We start from the raw sequence: 17008 nt of genomic DNA, 5'->3' as shown, positions 1-17008 counted from the left end.
ATGTGTGTGATAAAGACAAGTAAGATAAATTATCTGAAAGGAAACAAAGAAGGCACAGAAAAAGATAGTAACAGCCATGGGAGTACCTACCAAAGGCAACACTTCTCAGTACTTTACATACGTCATCATGATTAATCCTCCTTGAGGCTGGCAGGTGGCAGGGCAAAGAGTCACAGGAGGTAAGAGCCAAGTCAGGACACAGACTTATATGAGCTTGATGCCAGCACTTTTATTGCCTCTCGTCACCAAAATAGAATTTTATATCCTAATATTACCCACTCAAAGAAAATGCATATATTTTCTGCTTTCAGCAAATATCAACAGCTCAAATATATTTTATATTGAAAAACAAGACTCCCCTGAGGAAACGACTAAAGATATACAATTTTAACTTAAGAATGCCAATGATAATAAAATTTCGTCACAAAACACCACAGCTAGGATACAGGATTTTAAATTAACTGCAATAGAGATTTAAAGTTGGGTAGTGAGAATAATATACAGGTAGATATTCAGCCATCTTCTCACCAAGCCTGACTCCAGTCCTCCAATCCACATCATGCATTTCCAAGAGGCTTCTGACCTCCTATGCATGCTGCCAACTCTCCCACTCACATGAGTCTTATGCTATACATACCAGTACTGGAGAGCTATGTCCTCAGCTTACTTGATTACAATCTCTCTATCTCTTTAACTTTTGATTATAAAACACTTCTGGTTACAAAAATCATTTATGTGCCCCGACTCTAAAATTTTGATATTTTGATATAGAATACTAAGTAGTAAAGTCTACTGTCCCCAAGTTTTGACACCAAACAGAGCTCCACAATGAAGGTGCTCCCTGAAGATCTGCCAAATGAATGAATGGTCAATTCAAAAACTCACGTCTTTCCGGGTCTCATTTTCCACTGCATGAATCCTCTGATCCATTTCCTCTTCCAACTCACTCAGCTGAATAGCTGCCTTGTCTTGGGCTCTGAAATTCAAAAGAAAACATTGTATTCTTGGATTGAAAAATGCAAAGAGAAACTCAAAGCTCATCAACTTTAGGCTTCACATTATACAGAAGAGGTTAATACTCTGCATGATATCCCAATCCTCCTATATGACAAACTAAGGTTGTCATCATGACTATTTGGGTATAAATGACATTAAACAACTGAAATAGAATAAATATTAGGCTGAGACAAACAATAGCTAAAGACAGCAAATGTGACTTCAGCAAATGTGTGCACTTCTTATTGTCACAACTGACTGACAAACCTAGAAAACAGATAACAGATCGTTAGCCATAATTTTAAATTCTATTACATAAACTTCAGATCATATAGGCTAAAGTTAAAGGCAGAAGGATTGATTTCAGCAACTGTTTCTAATCAGTCTCCTACAGTTCTAGAGATAAAAGTATCTGTTAAAAAAGGTATTTTGTTCTAAGATGTCATGTACTGGAACTCATGACTCCAAAGAGCGCATCTTCATCAATGTTTTGAAGACACAGGACTGAGACTTGGAATGAATAGAAAGTCTGCTATCAAGTTCTTTCTCTGGCTTAGCTTCAGAGTCGGCCTGCCTCTCTAAAAGTTTCCTACTTTGGTAAAACGGCTAAGGAGAAGACATGTTCTGGATTTTTCTGAATGGAATCATCAGTTTTGAGCAGTTGACAACATAGGATGGCAAGGACCAACCAACAGATTGCTTTTTGACCCTGCAATTACTACCTTACATAACTTACCCTGTGTGGAATATTCTAGAAGGTTCTGGACTACAAAAGTTCAGGAAGTCCACTTGTATCATAGCATGCTTGTGCTATTCAGTTGCTATGCCCTCATCCCCAGTCAGAGAACAAGTACAAGGACCCTATGTGTCCTCAGAAAGGAAGCAGATTGATACCTCTTGACTGCAATAGCCAAATTTTCCATTTCTGTGCTCTGGAGTTTGATCTCACGAAGAAAGTTTCTTATCACATGTTCATATGGCTGAATTAGTCTTGGCTCCACAAGATTGATATTCTGGTATAGGGTACTAACTTGTTCTTTTCTGCAAAAATATTAAAATTAAATGGTATCAGTTTAAAAGTAAAACAAGAAGGATTTTTAAATCTATGGATTGATCTGGAATAAAGATAACAGAGAAGGCAAAGAGCCTGTTGTGTTCTCCATGTCAGAAGATGACAATCGGGAAAGCCAGTGCAAGAGCAAGGAAAGGGACTTATAATGAAGGATTTTTCATTTTACTAGCTAAAACCTGAATAGTAAAGAACTTTACATAAAAGTAAATTAATTACCAAATTCTGTGTTTCTCCAATCCCTAACAAGACGTGTGTTCATCTTTCAACTGAGAAGAGTAGAAATACTTATTATTTTGTGGTCTGTCAAAACTTCAGGCAAACTCACATTTATGAATACATTAACAAATTTTCTTCTCCTAGTTCTTCAAACACTAAAAGTTTGGAGTTTTCTCATACCAAACAATTTTCTGTTTTCCAAACACTATTTAAATGTTCATTTTTTATATTCAATTAATAACTACTAAAAGTTGCACAAGCTCCCAGACAAAGGGCTCTAATCTACAATGTTGCCCCACTTCAGACACCAGTCACCAGACCAAGTGATGCCTATCTCTAACTAATCAACTACAAATCAGCAGTTCCCATGACCCACCCTCAGGCTTGATGGTGTGTTAAAATGCCTCATGGGACTCAGGAAAATATTTACCTTCTTTTAAGAACTTATTATAAAGAATAGCAAAACAGGAAGTGTATAAAGGGGCCACAGAATCTTCATGTCTTGTCTATGCCACTCATGCTGCCTACACTTTGATGTGTTCACAAATCCAGAAGCTCCATAAGAACACTCTTATAACCATAGGCCAAACTCAACTTTCATCCTTTTTTTAATTCTCAAGTCAGCAATGAGGCCCCAAGTTCCAACCCTCAAATAATACTTGCATATTTGTTTGTTTGTTTGACACTCAGCCTCCAGTCCAAAGAAATCTATGGTCTAGAGTTATCATCTATTTCATTACCTAAGAGAAGAGATGTTTGAATAGTTAGTGGCATTCCAGCCTCAGAAAACATCAGCTAATGACCTAAGTGGAACTGAGTGTAGCATTCAAGTAAATCCCCCTTGATTTTCTTGATTTAATTTATATTCAGTGATATTCCATAAAAGAATGGAATGAACCTAATGAGGCAACAATTCAGAAGAATCTAAGTATGATAAGTGTAAGAACAACAAATAAGGACATTTTCTTAAACCAGTCTTGTCTAACAGAAGTTAAAATGAATAAAAAATATTTACCAAAAATGGACTTTAAAGGAAAGCAAAGATTGTTGCACTGGCAAACATGAGTCCCCGTGATAAAGAAATGATGGTGGGGTAGACTATTATGATAAAAAGGAGCAGATTATTGAATCTACTTTTATTAAAAAAACAACTGCTAATCCAAAATATTTTACATTGGTATGGATTTTAGTTTAGTGATACAAATTTAAAGTCAATTTTGTTATACTGTATGTATATTTCTACTCTTGTTTAAGGTATTTTTGTTTATATAGCTCATTTAAAATGTGCTGCATAGTGAAAAATACAGATCAATAGTCATCTATAATAATCAAACTTACATCATATTAGCTACATTTTCTCAGCATATAAAGATATATTTTAGTTAGGTAGGTAATATTCAAGCACTTCAAAGACCTTCAGAATATGGCATTTAAAATGTTTTAAGAACTTATACTTTTTTCAAAGAAGATAATGGGCATTGAAAAAACTCCATATAGAGTTTGCCTTCAATGTGGCAAGGGTTAGCCCATTTGGGCAAGAAATTGATCTTGCCTGGACTTCTTGACAGTATGCTGTATAAACTGGACATGCAGGACCTACAGAAAAATGACTTCTAAACTTTGCCAAAACAAGCAGAATGGTCCTTCAGGTTCCTATTTCACAGAATAGATTCCCAGACATTCTGCAGAACACAGAGGAAAGCGATTCACAATCTTTGTGAATATAGATTGGACAATCCTTCGAATTTCCTGCTTCACTAAAAAGTCTGCCAGATACTATGCGCCTGTAGGCTGAAGATGGATGCCCCAATGTTACAGAAGAACTTTGGGTGACTGTTCAGGCAGCCAGATGTCTCTGCCATTTCTAGAGTTTTAGAAGTTGCTTGCAATGCATTTCCTGTTTACTCACCTAATATTATATCCTTCTGGAGTTTTTGATGGAGTTGAAAGTGAGACAGTTATAATTAGAGTTTTCCTTAGTTATGAAAAAAGATAACTTATATATGAAACTTTAGACTCACAAAGATAGGATAAGTGATAGAGTATTTTGTTTAATTTTGTCAAATACAAATTAAATATTGTAACTGATTCTTACTTCATAACAGTTTTGTTGTATATAATTTTATGAAGTTAAAGTTAAGACCTTCCTTTTTGATTAAACAGAAAGGGGAAAATGATTTTGGATGTGTTTCTATACACTGTGAATATGTATTTCTCTCACTGTTTGATAAATAAAGCTGCTTTCACCTATGGCAAGGCAGGACAGAGCCAGGCAAGAAATCCTAAAGCAGGGTGGAATCAAGTGAGATACCCAAGGAACAAGATGAAGGAGCACCACCAATAAATCACAAGCCATGTGGTGATACACAGATTTATAGAAATAAAGCTAGCTAATGAGACTGACCCGTCAACCAAGCATTTATAAGTATTATTAGCCTCTGAGTGGTCACATGGGAAGTGGCAGGAGGGAGGAAAACTTCCAATTACATCCCCATGCATGTACATGTCACCATTGGTTTTCAGCCCAAAAGAGAAAAAGAGCTAAAAGCATGCTCAATCCTTCTTTAATTAGACTTCAACAAGAATGCTCTCTTAGCCAAAAGCTATCCTATCTAGAGAAAGCCATCGACTGTTAATGTCTTCAAATTTTAATTTAATAACCATAGTAAAAATAATAAACTTAAATATGTAGCTATCAATATAGCCAGAAATACTATTAAAACAGCACAGCAGAACAGGATCACACTGAAGAAGACGCTCCTCCTCAACAGAGAATGAGACACAAACATGGGGAAGGACGTCCAGAGTCCACATGCCTAAAATGCCTCAGTCTTGAGCACCTGGGACTACATACAGCTGCAGTACCTTGGATATCTTTATATATGTCAGGAATAACATTCTTCTAAGAAACATTTTTGAATAGAACCATTTTATAAAACTACCTATCATAAGAAAAGCAATTAGTCAGATTAGAAAATAATATTCTAATAAAATCATATAATTTAAGATATATTAGCTATCCTCATTTTCAGTATCTTGACACAGTGACTGCAAGTAAAGATTAATTCTGCACCACATGAGAAGGAGGCTTTAGCAAGCCAGATTCTTTCCCAGTGGCGGGGAGGTGGACCTCAACCAGGCAGCCAAAGCTTTGAACACATAACACTGACCTCCAGATAAAATAACACTGTTGATCTTCATTGTTCCCAGAGTCTCCTTCTGGATCTTCAGATTTCTACCTAGACTCAACCAGTTTGGACCTGTCTCCCTAAGAAGTAAATTCTTTAAAATCAGCCAGGCTCCTCACTAAGCCAAAACAGGATATGTAGACAAGTGTATGTTTATTCATACATAGGTTCTGCTTCTCCCTAAAGACACCAATATTAAAGTAGTATACATCACTTCATGTTATCTGTGGCAAGTATACAGAAACAAATTCACTAGCTTCTCGGGGCATGGTTACATTAAGTACATGAACAGAAGTCAAACCTCAGTTTTTGTTGAACATGATTCAATAGACTGTCACTTCTAAGGCTCCTATTTTAATTTTAGCCACTATATCAACCTGAGTAACAGGTTTGCAACCTTTAACCTAAAGTCACCTCACTTTACCCTTGCAAGAGAAAGGTGATGCATTGTCCTTTTACATTAAGATAAAACCCTCACATTTTCACTAAGAATCAATCGAATGCTCTGTCTGTAAGCCTAACTTCAAGCCTCAGATGAGTCTGTAAAAAATTTTCAAGACCACTCTGATGTAGTGCATGAATGCATGCTCCTGTGACATCAGTCAACTCTTTCCTGAAGTGGGCACCACAAACACACACACACACACACACACACACAGAGAGAGAGAGAGAGAGAGAGAGAGAGAGAGAGAGAGAGAGAGAGAGAGTCCAGACATAAAGGTTTTATGCCTGGAGTGGCATCCACAGAAAGCGGGCCACATATGTAGTAGTATATGGGTGAAGGCCATACTGGATGACAACTCTTGAGCGATAGTTTTCTGCTTGCCATGACTAAGCAGCCCAAACTCAACACCTCCTTCCTTCAATCTATCTTCACCTTAAAGAAAGAAAAAAAAGAAAATAGGCAGCAAAATCTTATATTTTCATTATTATTCAAACACCTACAGGTTTTTAGAATACAGCGTTTTGAATTTAAATAACTAACATGATTTTTTATTGTGTACTCTTCTTTTAAATAGTCACTGTTTGAGTATTCTGGTTACATAAGTATACAGACACAGCCTTAGGCTGCTGTAGAACAGAAAAACAGGGGATAATATTGAGACATGGGAACGAAAAGGAGAGCTCTTCATCTTGGAATCTGGTTGAAGTCTCTCATTTCCTGAGAATCAGAAAGTCTAAGGCAGGTTCTCCTAGCAACCACCTGACCTGAATCAGCATTTCATTGAGCTGGATCATGAAATTCAGAATCACCCACAAAATCTGATAAGCCTCACACAAATTTTTGAAGATATTTAGAGAAATGTTCTAAACCCACAGGCTGCAAAGATTTTGTACCTGTCCCTAAACATTCTGAGACTACTTCGGACACCCCATTCCCACACCAATACACAGTGGCCAGGAGGATGAACAACAAACACAGTTTTGTTGGACCACAAATTAATAATATGGAGTAACAGCAAACAAGAAGCTAAACAAGCCCTCAACAAAAGTAAGACTAGACATCCAGACCAGAGAACACTATCAGTAACCAAATTCTAAGTTAAGACCCACCCATCACAAAAAAGTCAAACATGAATAAACAAGACATGTCTCCTCCAGAAATTAGCAACATCACTGAAATATTCTCTGAGAAAAGCAATTTCTAGATAATTATTTCTTCCAGAACAATTATTATAAGACAATAACTATAAATATGTACAGAGACATGAACTCAAACTGGAGCCTAACTAGAAGCATCACTCTACTGACTAGCATTTATGGTACAACAACCTACCACATCATACTGAAAAAGATGCTAATTGTCAGTATTACCCAGCTACAAGTCCTGTGACCTACAGCAGTAACCTGCCTGTAAGACTTACTGGTACAATAGTGGCACAACCACTTTTTAAATTAGACTTAAAATCCACTCCATAAAAGGAAACCCATATCTGACACAGCTAAAATGGCCAAGAATCTGAGACTTTGATAAATAACTGGAGCCTAGTGGAAAGCCTACTACTTCAATTACTCCATTACAGAACATAGCAATAAGATGACTCCTAATGGCACACTGCTAGACACTTAAACCAATGCCTTACTCAACCCACACCAGAGAAGTTTCTTCTTATAGTCAATGAGCATTAACACACAGAACCACAAGTCCATATACAGAGTGAGCAACTTTGAAACATGCAGTCCTAAATGAAACAGTTTCATCAAATCTCTCCCTTCAAGGAGAGATATAAAGAAATATAAGGATCTATAAAGAATAGGAGGCAGAAAGATAGGAAGAGTTAGAAGTATGAGCCAAGCAAACAGTGTCATCTGGACAAAACAGGACAAATGCACATATGAACTCAGCGACTGTGGCAGCATGCACAGGACCTGCACAAGGGTCAATCTAGACAGGGTTCCCAATACTGAAAGTAGTAAGTGGGCACAGGATCCAATTCCTAACAAAGAAGCTATCAACCACTGATTACACATTGGCAGAAGAAAATTAGTATTCTCACTGAATATATTAGCCACACTTTGGAAAGGCCCCATGTCCATGTTCATATATAACAGCTGTGTACATGGTCAAAGGCCTATGGCTGGAGAGCTTATAGACACTAGGGGTGAACCTACTTCTGTTGTTCTGTGTAGTGGTTTGAATGATAAGGATCATCTATTTGAATGATTGATCCACAATCGGAAGTACAGTTTGAGAAGGTTTAAGAGATGTGATCTTGTTGGAGAAAGTATGTCACCGAGGACCAGCTTTGCAGTTTCAAGTCTACCCACCATCCCAAGTTGTCCTTTTTCTGGTTGGTTCAAGACATGAGATCTCAGTTTTTTCTCTAGCTACTGTGTCTGTTGCTTGCTGTCATGTTTTGCAGCCATGATAGACTCTTATCCCTCTAGATCAAAATATTCCCTTCTGTTGGGAGTCAGACTGATCCAAGATTTTCTCAGAGGCCTTGATAAGGACAAAAAGAACACTAGTTCTTCTCCCTTGCCTAGGTGCAGACTTGGAAAGGTCTACAACAGGGCTGGGGCCAGGGCCGCAAAGCAGTAAAGGTATTGGTTCCTGGGAACCTCAATTTTCCCCTGGATGAGGATAAAGTTATCAGTTACAAAAACATTGTGCTTCTGATTTGGTGACGCACTTGAGATTCTATGTTCCGTTTGTGAAGTGTTGCTTGATTAGCTTATGTGAGTCTGTTCCATTTTCCCCTTTAAACTGTATAGAAGATGCTGTATTTCTTTTTTTCTTTATATTTTATTGATTTTATTGAGCTATACAATTTTCTCTCCTTTCCTCCCTGCCTTCCCCCTCCTCTTTCACTCTTTCCCATGGTCCACATGCTTCCAATTTACTCAGGAAAGCTTGTCTTTTACTACTTCCCATATAGATTAGATACATATATATCTCTCTTAGGGTCCTACTTGTTTTCTAGTTACTCTGGGATTGTGATTTATTGGCTGGTTTTCTTTTCTTTATTTCTTAATAAACTAGACTGGTATAAGTGATCAACTTATGCAAGATCTTCGGTCACAACTTCCCCATCTTCTTTATTCTCTCATTCCCAGCCCTCTGCCTTAGCAACTTGTCCCTGAAGAATAACCTGCTGGTCCAGGTTACACTTTCTTCTGTAAGTTGTCTTAGTCATGTTACTTTATCTTTGTAATGGAAAAGTAACAAATACAATTATCTTCCTCCCTCTCTTCCTAAGAATTGCCCTCCTCCTTTCCTAAATAAAGTCCTGACTCATTCCTGTTACTTTTTCTATTGCTGTAATAGAACACCATGACCAAGGCATTTAATAGATGGAAGAGTTTATTTGTGCATGTGGTTTCATGGGGTTAGAGTTCATGATGTCAGAGCAGAGGATGTGGGTAAGTCAGCTGTAACAACCTGCTAAAATCTCACATCTTAAAACCCAAGCAGGAAGTCTCCACAGTAAACTCAACATGGGATGATCTTCAAACTCTCAAAACTTGCCTCCAATGACACACCTTCTCCAACCAAGCCATACTTCCTTAACCCCTGAACTATCTATCTTCACCAAGTGAGGGACAAGTACTCAGATGCCAAGATAACCATGGACATCTTAATAAAGCCACCAAAGTTACAAATACATTTTGCTAAATGGACATATTGTCAAACTACCTCTCAAATCTTTATTTATAGGATGGTGTTGTCCTCAGCCTTGATTAAAGAAACTGTTCTGTGTGGTAACTAGTTGTTATTGTAAATTCATGCTTGGTCAAGATGCTGAGAAAATTGAGCATTGAGAACTCAATATTAAACAAGATACCAACATTTTCCCTTGCCAAGTTCAGTTCACTTAAAAGAAGACAAAAGAATATAAGAGTTTAACCATAGAAAAATGGGCCATAGAGTAAGTAGTGTTTTGTGGACATGACATGGTTGTGGCACTCAAATTCACAGCAGCTGTGACTGTCTGCATAGTTCAAACACAATACTGAGACAGTAAGTATACATGCACAGGGACTCACCGGAGCTTATAGGTTTTCACTCTGACCACGGTAGCCAATGGCATTTGAGCATTATGGGGAGGGAGATGAGCAAGGGGAGACAAGACGTTATTGTACTCAGTGATATCGTCTCTGGTGAGTTATTCATGCGCAGGTGGAGAGCTGTCCTTGTAGGTGATTTTTTTGCTTTGGTTTGGTTTGGGGTAGTTGTTATTTGTTTATTTGGTTGGTTGGTAAGTTGATTTTTGTATTTGTCAACTTGACACAATCTAGAGCTAACCAAGGAGAAGGAATCATAGAAGAAAATGCTTCCATAGTCTGACTTATAGGCAGGTGTGCGGGGCATTTTCTTAACTGCTGATTGATGTGGGAAGATCCAGCCCACTGTGGAGGGTGATACCCTAGGGTCTGAGATATATACAAAAAAAAAAAGGCTGAACAAGCCAGTAGAATGAGCCAATAAGCAACACCCTTCCATGGCTTCTGCTTCAGTTTCTGCCTCCAGGTTCCTGCCTCCAGCTCCTTCCCTGACTTGCCTCAGTTATGGGCTGTAACCTAAGAAGTATATGACGAAATGAACTCTTTCCTCCCCAAGTTAATTTTAGTTTTTATCATAGCCAACCAAAACTCTAACAAAGGCCATAGCTTCACATGTATTCTCACAAGCAACCCTGGTTAAACTGAGTGGATCACAAAGCAAAAATAAATACCTAAAAGTGGTATGGAGACTCGTTAGAATGGAAAGATGATGATGGTGGTAGGACAAGAGAGATCAGAGAGAACTGTGGGACTAGAGAGTATTATATAAATGTATGAATTTGTCAAAGAATCAGTCAACTTAAAGAAAAAGGACATGTAACACAGCATGAACAAGAAAGTCTAACCTGTGCTAATGATCCCCAAAGCCCGAAAAATCTAAGACAAAAGGTTCAATTCTTTACATAATGATCACTGAGCTTTTAAACTTTTTTTCTGCTCTGACTTACTTCCTCCTTTGGAAGTGTATGTTTGTCTAATGAACTGTTTCCGTGTCTGCTACTATCTACCTATCTCTGGTCAATTCCTTTCTCTGGGAGACAGGAACCCAGAATCTTCCTGAGGTGTCTATTTCATTCAGTGTTGACCAATATTACCAAAACTTTTAAAGGCAGTGGTGGAATCTACTCAAAGAATGGTGAAAACCAGTCTGGGATGACTGGTCTTTACAAACGTAAGAGCTAAAAAACTCAGCCAACAAAACTCCTTTCACCTGTATAGTGACCCAGACTCTAGGAATTTTCTAGGCTACATCGTAAGTCTGCTCTATACCCAGACATCACATTCCAGCCACTTCTCTACCTATCTCTAGAATTTCCCTTGACCCATCACCACTTTCCTTACCAAATTCTATTTCATTAGTGCTTGCTACACTTCGCTTCCTATTCTGGTTTCACTGCTATGAGACCATATTCTATCTTTATATTCGCCAGATGCATGGCTTCAGGTCACAAACTTCCAGTATGTAAGGGAAACGGACTCTCAATTTCCTAAGGGAAAACAATTTCATGCATGTATTAATATTTATCACAATGGACATTTACATTTCTTTATGGTACTGTTTAATTTCTTCTCTAATTTCAAAATTATTGTGGATTATGAAGTTTAAATCTATAAAAACTTAATATTTTGCTTAAATGTAAAACATTTGAAAATGTAAAATCACTAAATATCTGCTAAAATGTAAAAGTAGTCAGCACTACTATGTTTACCTCTACAGGAAGGACATTCTTGTATCTAGTACATTTTCTTTTTAAGACAGGCATGGGGCCCTAGACCATCAAATAAGATAGAGGACCAATCAATTTGGGAACAAGCTTGAAAGCCACATCTTCCTTCCTCTGGGAATGTTAATTATTCCTGCAGAAGAAAACTATTTTCTATCAAATTGACCCCAATATATCACATAGTAAAATGAACAAATACCATTTTTCTTAAAGGTTAGAAAATCTAAGACCTCGGGGCTGGAGAGATGGCTCAACAGTTAAGAGCACTGGCTGCTCTTCCAAAGGAAGGGAGTTTGGTTCCCAGCAACCACATCAGGTAGCTCACAACTGTATCTAACACACCTGAAGTCTCTGAGGGGATCTGCATGCATATGCACATACCCACAGATACAAATAATTAAAAAGAAAATGAATCCTTTAAAAAAAAATCCTAAAGACAACAAAGAACGGTCTCATTTACAGCAGTCAACAATTTGTGATTTCCTGCAAATAGCCCACAGTCTTTAAATATTATTGAAAGAAATCGCTAAGAAATGGTACTAGCACCCTATATAAGCTTGTTGACCTTCCTTTCCTTTTTCCCCAGGGGTTTGGAACAGTGCCTAAGATAGTATTTGGCATTGGTAAGGTTTTCAAAAACGTTTGTAAGATAAATTTGCCAGTATTAGTGCAGCAGAATATCAATAACAAAAAGTTGTGGGGGTTGTCTTGTGTTTTTTAATCAAGTACACATGGAAGAAATTTTTTTAAAAAAAAAAAAGTGAATAACTGTATGAGGAAGTAGAGTGCCTGCACTTCAAGAACTTACCAAAACAGTTTATTGCTGCCATGGCAACAATCAGGTGACTCAACACAGCTTGGTTCTTTTTCACTTGAACGACACAGAAAGGCAAACATTGTACTTGTTAACCTTCCAGAAGAAGGGCTTAGCACAGACGTCTATCAGGTGACACTGATACGTTTAATAACGTTTGGCAGCCTTTGGAAAGATAAGTGGCAATCATCCACTAGTTATGTTAAGTTCCAGCTTGTCAACTGATTCTAGAAAAGTCAATATAATCATTGAGAGGTTAAGTGTCAAACACCTGCTGCTGAAATTATTAAGGAAAAGGGGAGCATTATCATACTCATATACAGTATCTCTCTTTACTTCATTCTTAAGTCGTTAATTTAAAAAACACTAGATGAGTTGGAAATACGGCTCAAAGCAAAGCTGTAGCCTACAGCAACAGGGATTAAATTTTTCTCCTTGCCTGGCTGACACACTGTGGGGTTTATTTTTCCCCCACGTGGATCCGAGGGATTAGCCCTCACACCCAGTTTCTCAACATAATGTCTCAGTGAGTCACTCAAAACTGGAGGGAGAATCTAGGATGACAAAGCATGTGATGTGTGGCAATTTAAAGCAGCCTGACGCCTCCCAGGACTGTTTGCTTTCTCTGATACCTGTCTTAGATAGAGAAACCGCCACCTAAAATGAAGCCTTTCGGGTCTTAATAACAGCAACCAGTGATCAGTGAAATTGCAACTGAACTATAAAAACAAAGCAGAAAATCTTTCTGTGAAAAGCAGAAAGGCAGCGAGAGGAGAATGGAGGTCTAATCGTAAAATGGCCCTGTACCCCTCCCTCCATTGATAATAAAATTAATAACTTGACAATAAGTTATTCTTTAGCTATCTGTAAAGTCGGAGGATATATGGTGTGACTGTGCCATTTTACTTACTGAATAAAAACATTTTTTTCAGCATAGAAGACCTCGGACCAGTTTTCTGTCTTTAATTAACTGTGCCAAGCTCTTGAGGCCTTATTTTTTTTAATTTCTAGGATTCTTTCTTGTTCAATCAGAAACGGACAAACTTACTTCCCACGATAGCTTTAAAATAAAGCCAGCGACGTAGTGCACACAAATGAGTACGTCTATCAAGTAGCAAACAACAAATGCACAACTATTATATAGGATGGCAAGCTAGCAAAGTGCCTAGGCTAGGTGCTCAGAGGAAGCAGCAGTGAGTGACCGCGTCAGACCACGGTGAGCCACGAGGAGTGTGCTAGCCTTGGCTTCTCCGGAGAGAGGCTACAGGTGTCAGTCGCTACAGTCCTTACAGGAAGTGTGCTAATCTTACTCCGCATAGTCCTTCCCTACCAGTAACTGCAGATCTCTTTTCCTTTTCGGAAAAGTCACTGCCAGTTGTTGAAGCGAAAAAGCAGCTCACAGATTGGCTATCCCGGTTGAACAGCGCCCACTCCAGAGCTCGTCGGACCACGCACCTGGGAATGAGTTGGGCCTCGTCTCCGAGGCGCGCGTGGAAGTCCCGCCACGCCGGGCCCGGGATCTCCGGCTCTGCCGCGTCCCAGGCTGCCTGGGCCTCTGCACTGTCCCGCCCGAACGCTCCGCGGAAGCCGCGCGCGAACTCCGGGAAGGTGATGGCACCATCGCAGTCGGTGTCGAGCCCCAGGAACACCGCCTCCGCTTCGGCCTCAGCCACGTGCAGCTCCGCACACAGCGCGCCGAACTCCGCTCGCTCCAGGCGCCCGGAGCCCTTCGTGTCATAGGCGGCAAAGACCGAGCGCAGCCGCGCCAGCTCCTCGGGGTCCGCGTACCCCTCCATGGCGCCGCTGGCCACCGCCAGGCTCTGAGCTCCAGGGCTCGGCCAGTGGAGCAAGTCCGGCCGGTTCTGCCACCTGCCCACCTGCCGCGGGCGGGGATGTCCGGATGAGGCGGGGCGCAGGCAGAGAAAGGCGCTTGCCTCCAGCTGCAACCGCCCGACTGGTGCCCTGAGCCACCGAGTGCCACTTGGCACCTCCCAGCCGGTCTGCTCCACCCTACGGTAGAGCAAAAACGCAGCTTGGCTCCCAGGCTTTCATCTGCAGCAGCTGGACGGTCCTTCTGTTCGACTTTGGGAGACAGCAGGAACTAAGGGCACTCTGTCCAGCTCATAAGGCCTCTTACTAAAACTCTCATTTTCTGCACCCTAGATATGGATGGTGCCTGATTGCATATGGAGTGCTAACTCACAAAGAGGGAAAAGGCAGGTAGGGATAAGATTTCAAACTGGCTAAACTTAATGGCACTGTATTCTCTTAATTCCAGACACGTGATAACCTTGCCTATATATAACTTTACTTTTTAAAAATCAAAGAAAAAATATCAGAAGACTTTTCTCTAATTTTCTGTAAGTTGGCATTGTAACATTGATCTCCCATATGCCTAAATTGAAACAAGTATTGTCACTCAGTGACTCCTCGACTTTAAAAAAAAAACAAAAACAAACAAACAAACAAAAAAACTAATACCAAAAATCACTTAGAGATAGCATGCTTTTTTTTTTTTTTCCCTAGGGTTTCTCTGTTAACAGTCCTGGGTGTTCTGAAACTTGTTTTGTAAAACAGGTGGCCTCGAACTCATAAAGATCTGTCTTTCGCTGTCTCCTGCGTGCTGGGATTAAAGGCATGTACCACCACGCCCACCTTCTTTTTAATTTTTTATTGAAAAAAAATATGTATTTTTGATAATGTTTTCCCCTGCCCTAACATCTCCCCTATTCTCCCTGTCTTATCTCCCGCAGCCAACCTTATGTGCTCTCTCTCTCTCTCTCCTCTCTCGTGCCTTCTCAAAAAAAAAAAAAAAAAAAAAAAAAAAAAAAACAACCAAAACAACCAAACAGAACATCAAAACAAATGAGCAAAAAAATAGTAAGACAAACAAAAAACTAAAATACAACAAACTAAAAATGCCTGCCTGGAGCAGGCCAGGGGGCATGGAGTTTGTTTGAGGCTGGCTAAGTATTATGGGCATGTGACCTGCCCTGGAGTGTGGTTGATACACCCAGTCACACTCCATTAGAGCAAACTGATTTTCCATCTGCGCCCAATTGCATATGGTTTCTTGATTAGGGGTAGAAGATTTCATCCACCTCCCCTTTACAGTGCTGCGATTTTGTCTGGTGTGAACATGTACAGGCATTGTGTACGTTGCCACAGCTTTTTAGCCTATTTGTCTATCAGTCTTATTGTTTCTCGAACACATATTGCCTTGAAGTCATCCACTACCCCTGGCTGTTACAATTTTTTTGCTGCCTCATGTACATAGATCCTCAGAAACCTTGAAAAAAGAGATTTGGTAATGGCATCTCCTTTAGAACTGACTGTTGGAGAGAATCACTCTGTCCATTTTTCAGCTGTGGGTCCCTGTGTTATCAACATCTACTGTAAGAAGAAGCTGCTCCGAGGGTTGAGCAAGGCACTGTTCTATCAGTACAGCAATATATCATTGGGAATCACTGTATTGCTATGTCCTTTAGCGGAATAATAGTAGTGGGTTTTCCCCTAAGCCCGTGATCTATCTAGTTGTAGGTTCTAGACAAGTATGATCAGAAGTCTAATATATTACTGGGCTTTATAATTACTGCAATGGGCTTTATCATGATCACCGATTTTATGAACTTCCCATTTTTTTCTAATGATTGATTTTTTCATGTAATATAAAAACTGACATACTTGGTAATGCCTACACCTCTGCTGATTTAACTGAACCTTTGTAACTCAGCCTCATGCAATTAGACAGTAGATGATATGTTTTCAAGACAAAGGAGTTGATTTTGCACTACTTAACTTTAAGTGTTTTCTTAAAGACTGTTCAGACAATTTTATTCATGATTAGCTCCCAGTATTTCCTGTCTTCTTTGACCTGTTCTTTCCTCCCCCAGTCTTTTCATTAAAAAGTCATCAAGAAATTCATTTATTACAAATGTCATGTAAATATCTTCTATCCACTACTCTAGACTAGTGAGATGATTTTTTTTTTCCATTTCCTAGTAGCATAGCCAATACAGAGTCATTGTAAACAGTAGCCATTTATTTGTGCGTTGATGCTTTGTTACCCTTTAGGGCAGGGTTCAGCAAGGTGGTTTTAGTGTTTGTTGTCTCTAGTTATTTACCAAGCTTCTGTAAGGTGGAGTGAGGTGTTGGGTGGTGATTGTCCCATGCCTTTGGAGTAATGACACTGGCTGTTTCACATGGTGGCAGTATTCCAAGACAGTTACCTCCCTATGCACAAGTGCCTTTTAAATTTCAACATATATCGTAGTTGGTGCTGTTCCATAAACCAGAACATGTAAGAAACGCCTAAGTCAATGTGAAATGGAACCACAGAAAGTCATGGATATTGAGATACATCTTACTCAGTGGCCTTTATTGGACAGCAACTCAAATCAAGGACACAGTGACAACCACTAATATATACCTCCATCTTATCCAGCTGGCTTTTAAGTCATTACACTACTACAGCTGAACAGGCATTTTTAAA

The 17008-nt window shown here is 39.3% G+C and overlaps 1 protein-coding gene across 1 annotated transcript in view; it reads right to left on the bottom strand.

The window, feature by feature from the left end:
* Rasef (RAS and EF-hand domain containing) overlaps positions 1–14390 on the bottom strand; it is a 52046-nt gene extending 37656 nt beyond the window's left edge. Inside the window, exons 1-3 of the mRNA XM_057784427.1 lie at positions 13972–14390; positions 1891–2037; positions 886–976 (exon numbers count right to left, since the gene is read on the bottom strand). Of these exons, the coding sequence (XP_057640410.1) occupies positions 886–976; positions 1891–2037; positions 13972–14312 (579 nt within the window). The 5' untranslated portion in view covers positions 14313–14390. The remainder of the gene's footprint in view (positions 1–885; positions 977–1890; positions 2038–13971) is intronic.
* Between the last annotated feature and the right edge of the window lie 2618 nt (positions 14391–17008).

Source organism: Chionomys nivalis, chromosome 11, assembly GCF_950005125.1.
Source record: "Chionomys nivalis chromosome 11, mChiNiv1.1, whole genome shotgun sequence".
In the NCBI taxonomy this organism is placed as follows: Eukaryota; Metazoa; Chordata; class Mammalia; order Rodentia; family Cricetidae; genus Chionomys; species Chionomys nivalis.
The sequence above is the reverse complement of the archived record's forward strand: the minus strand, read 5'-3'. Positions and strand labels throughout refer to the sequence as shown.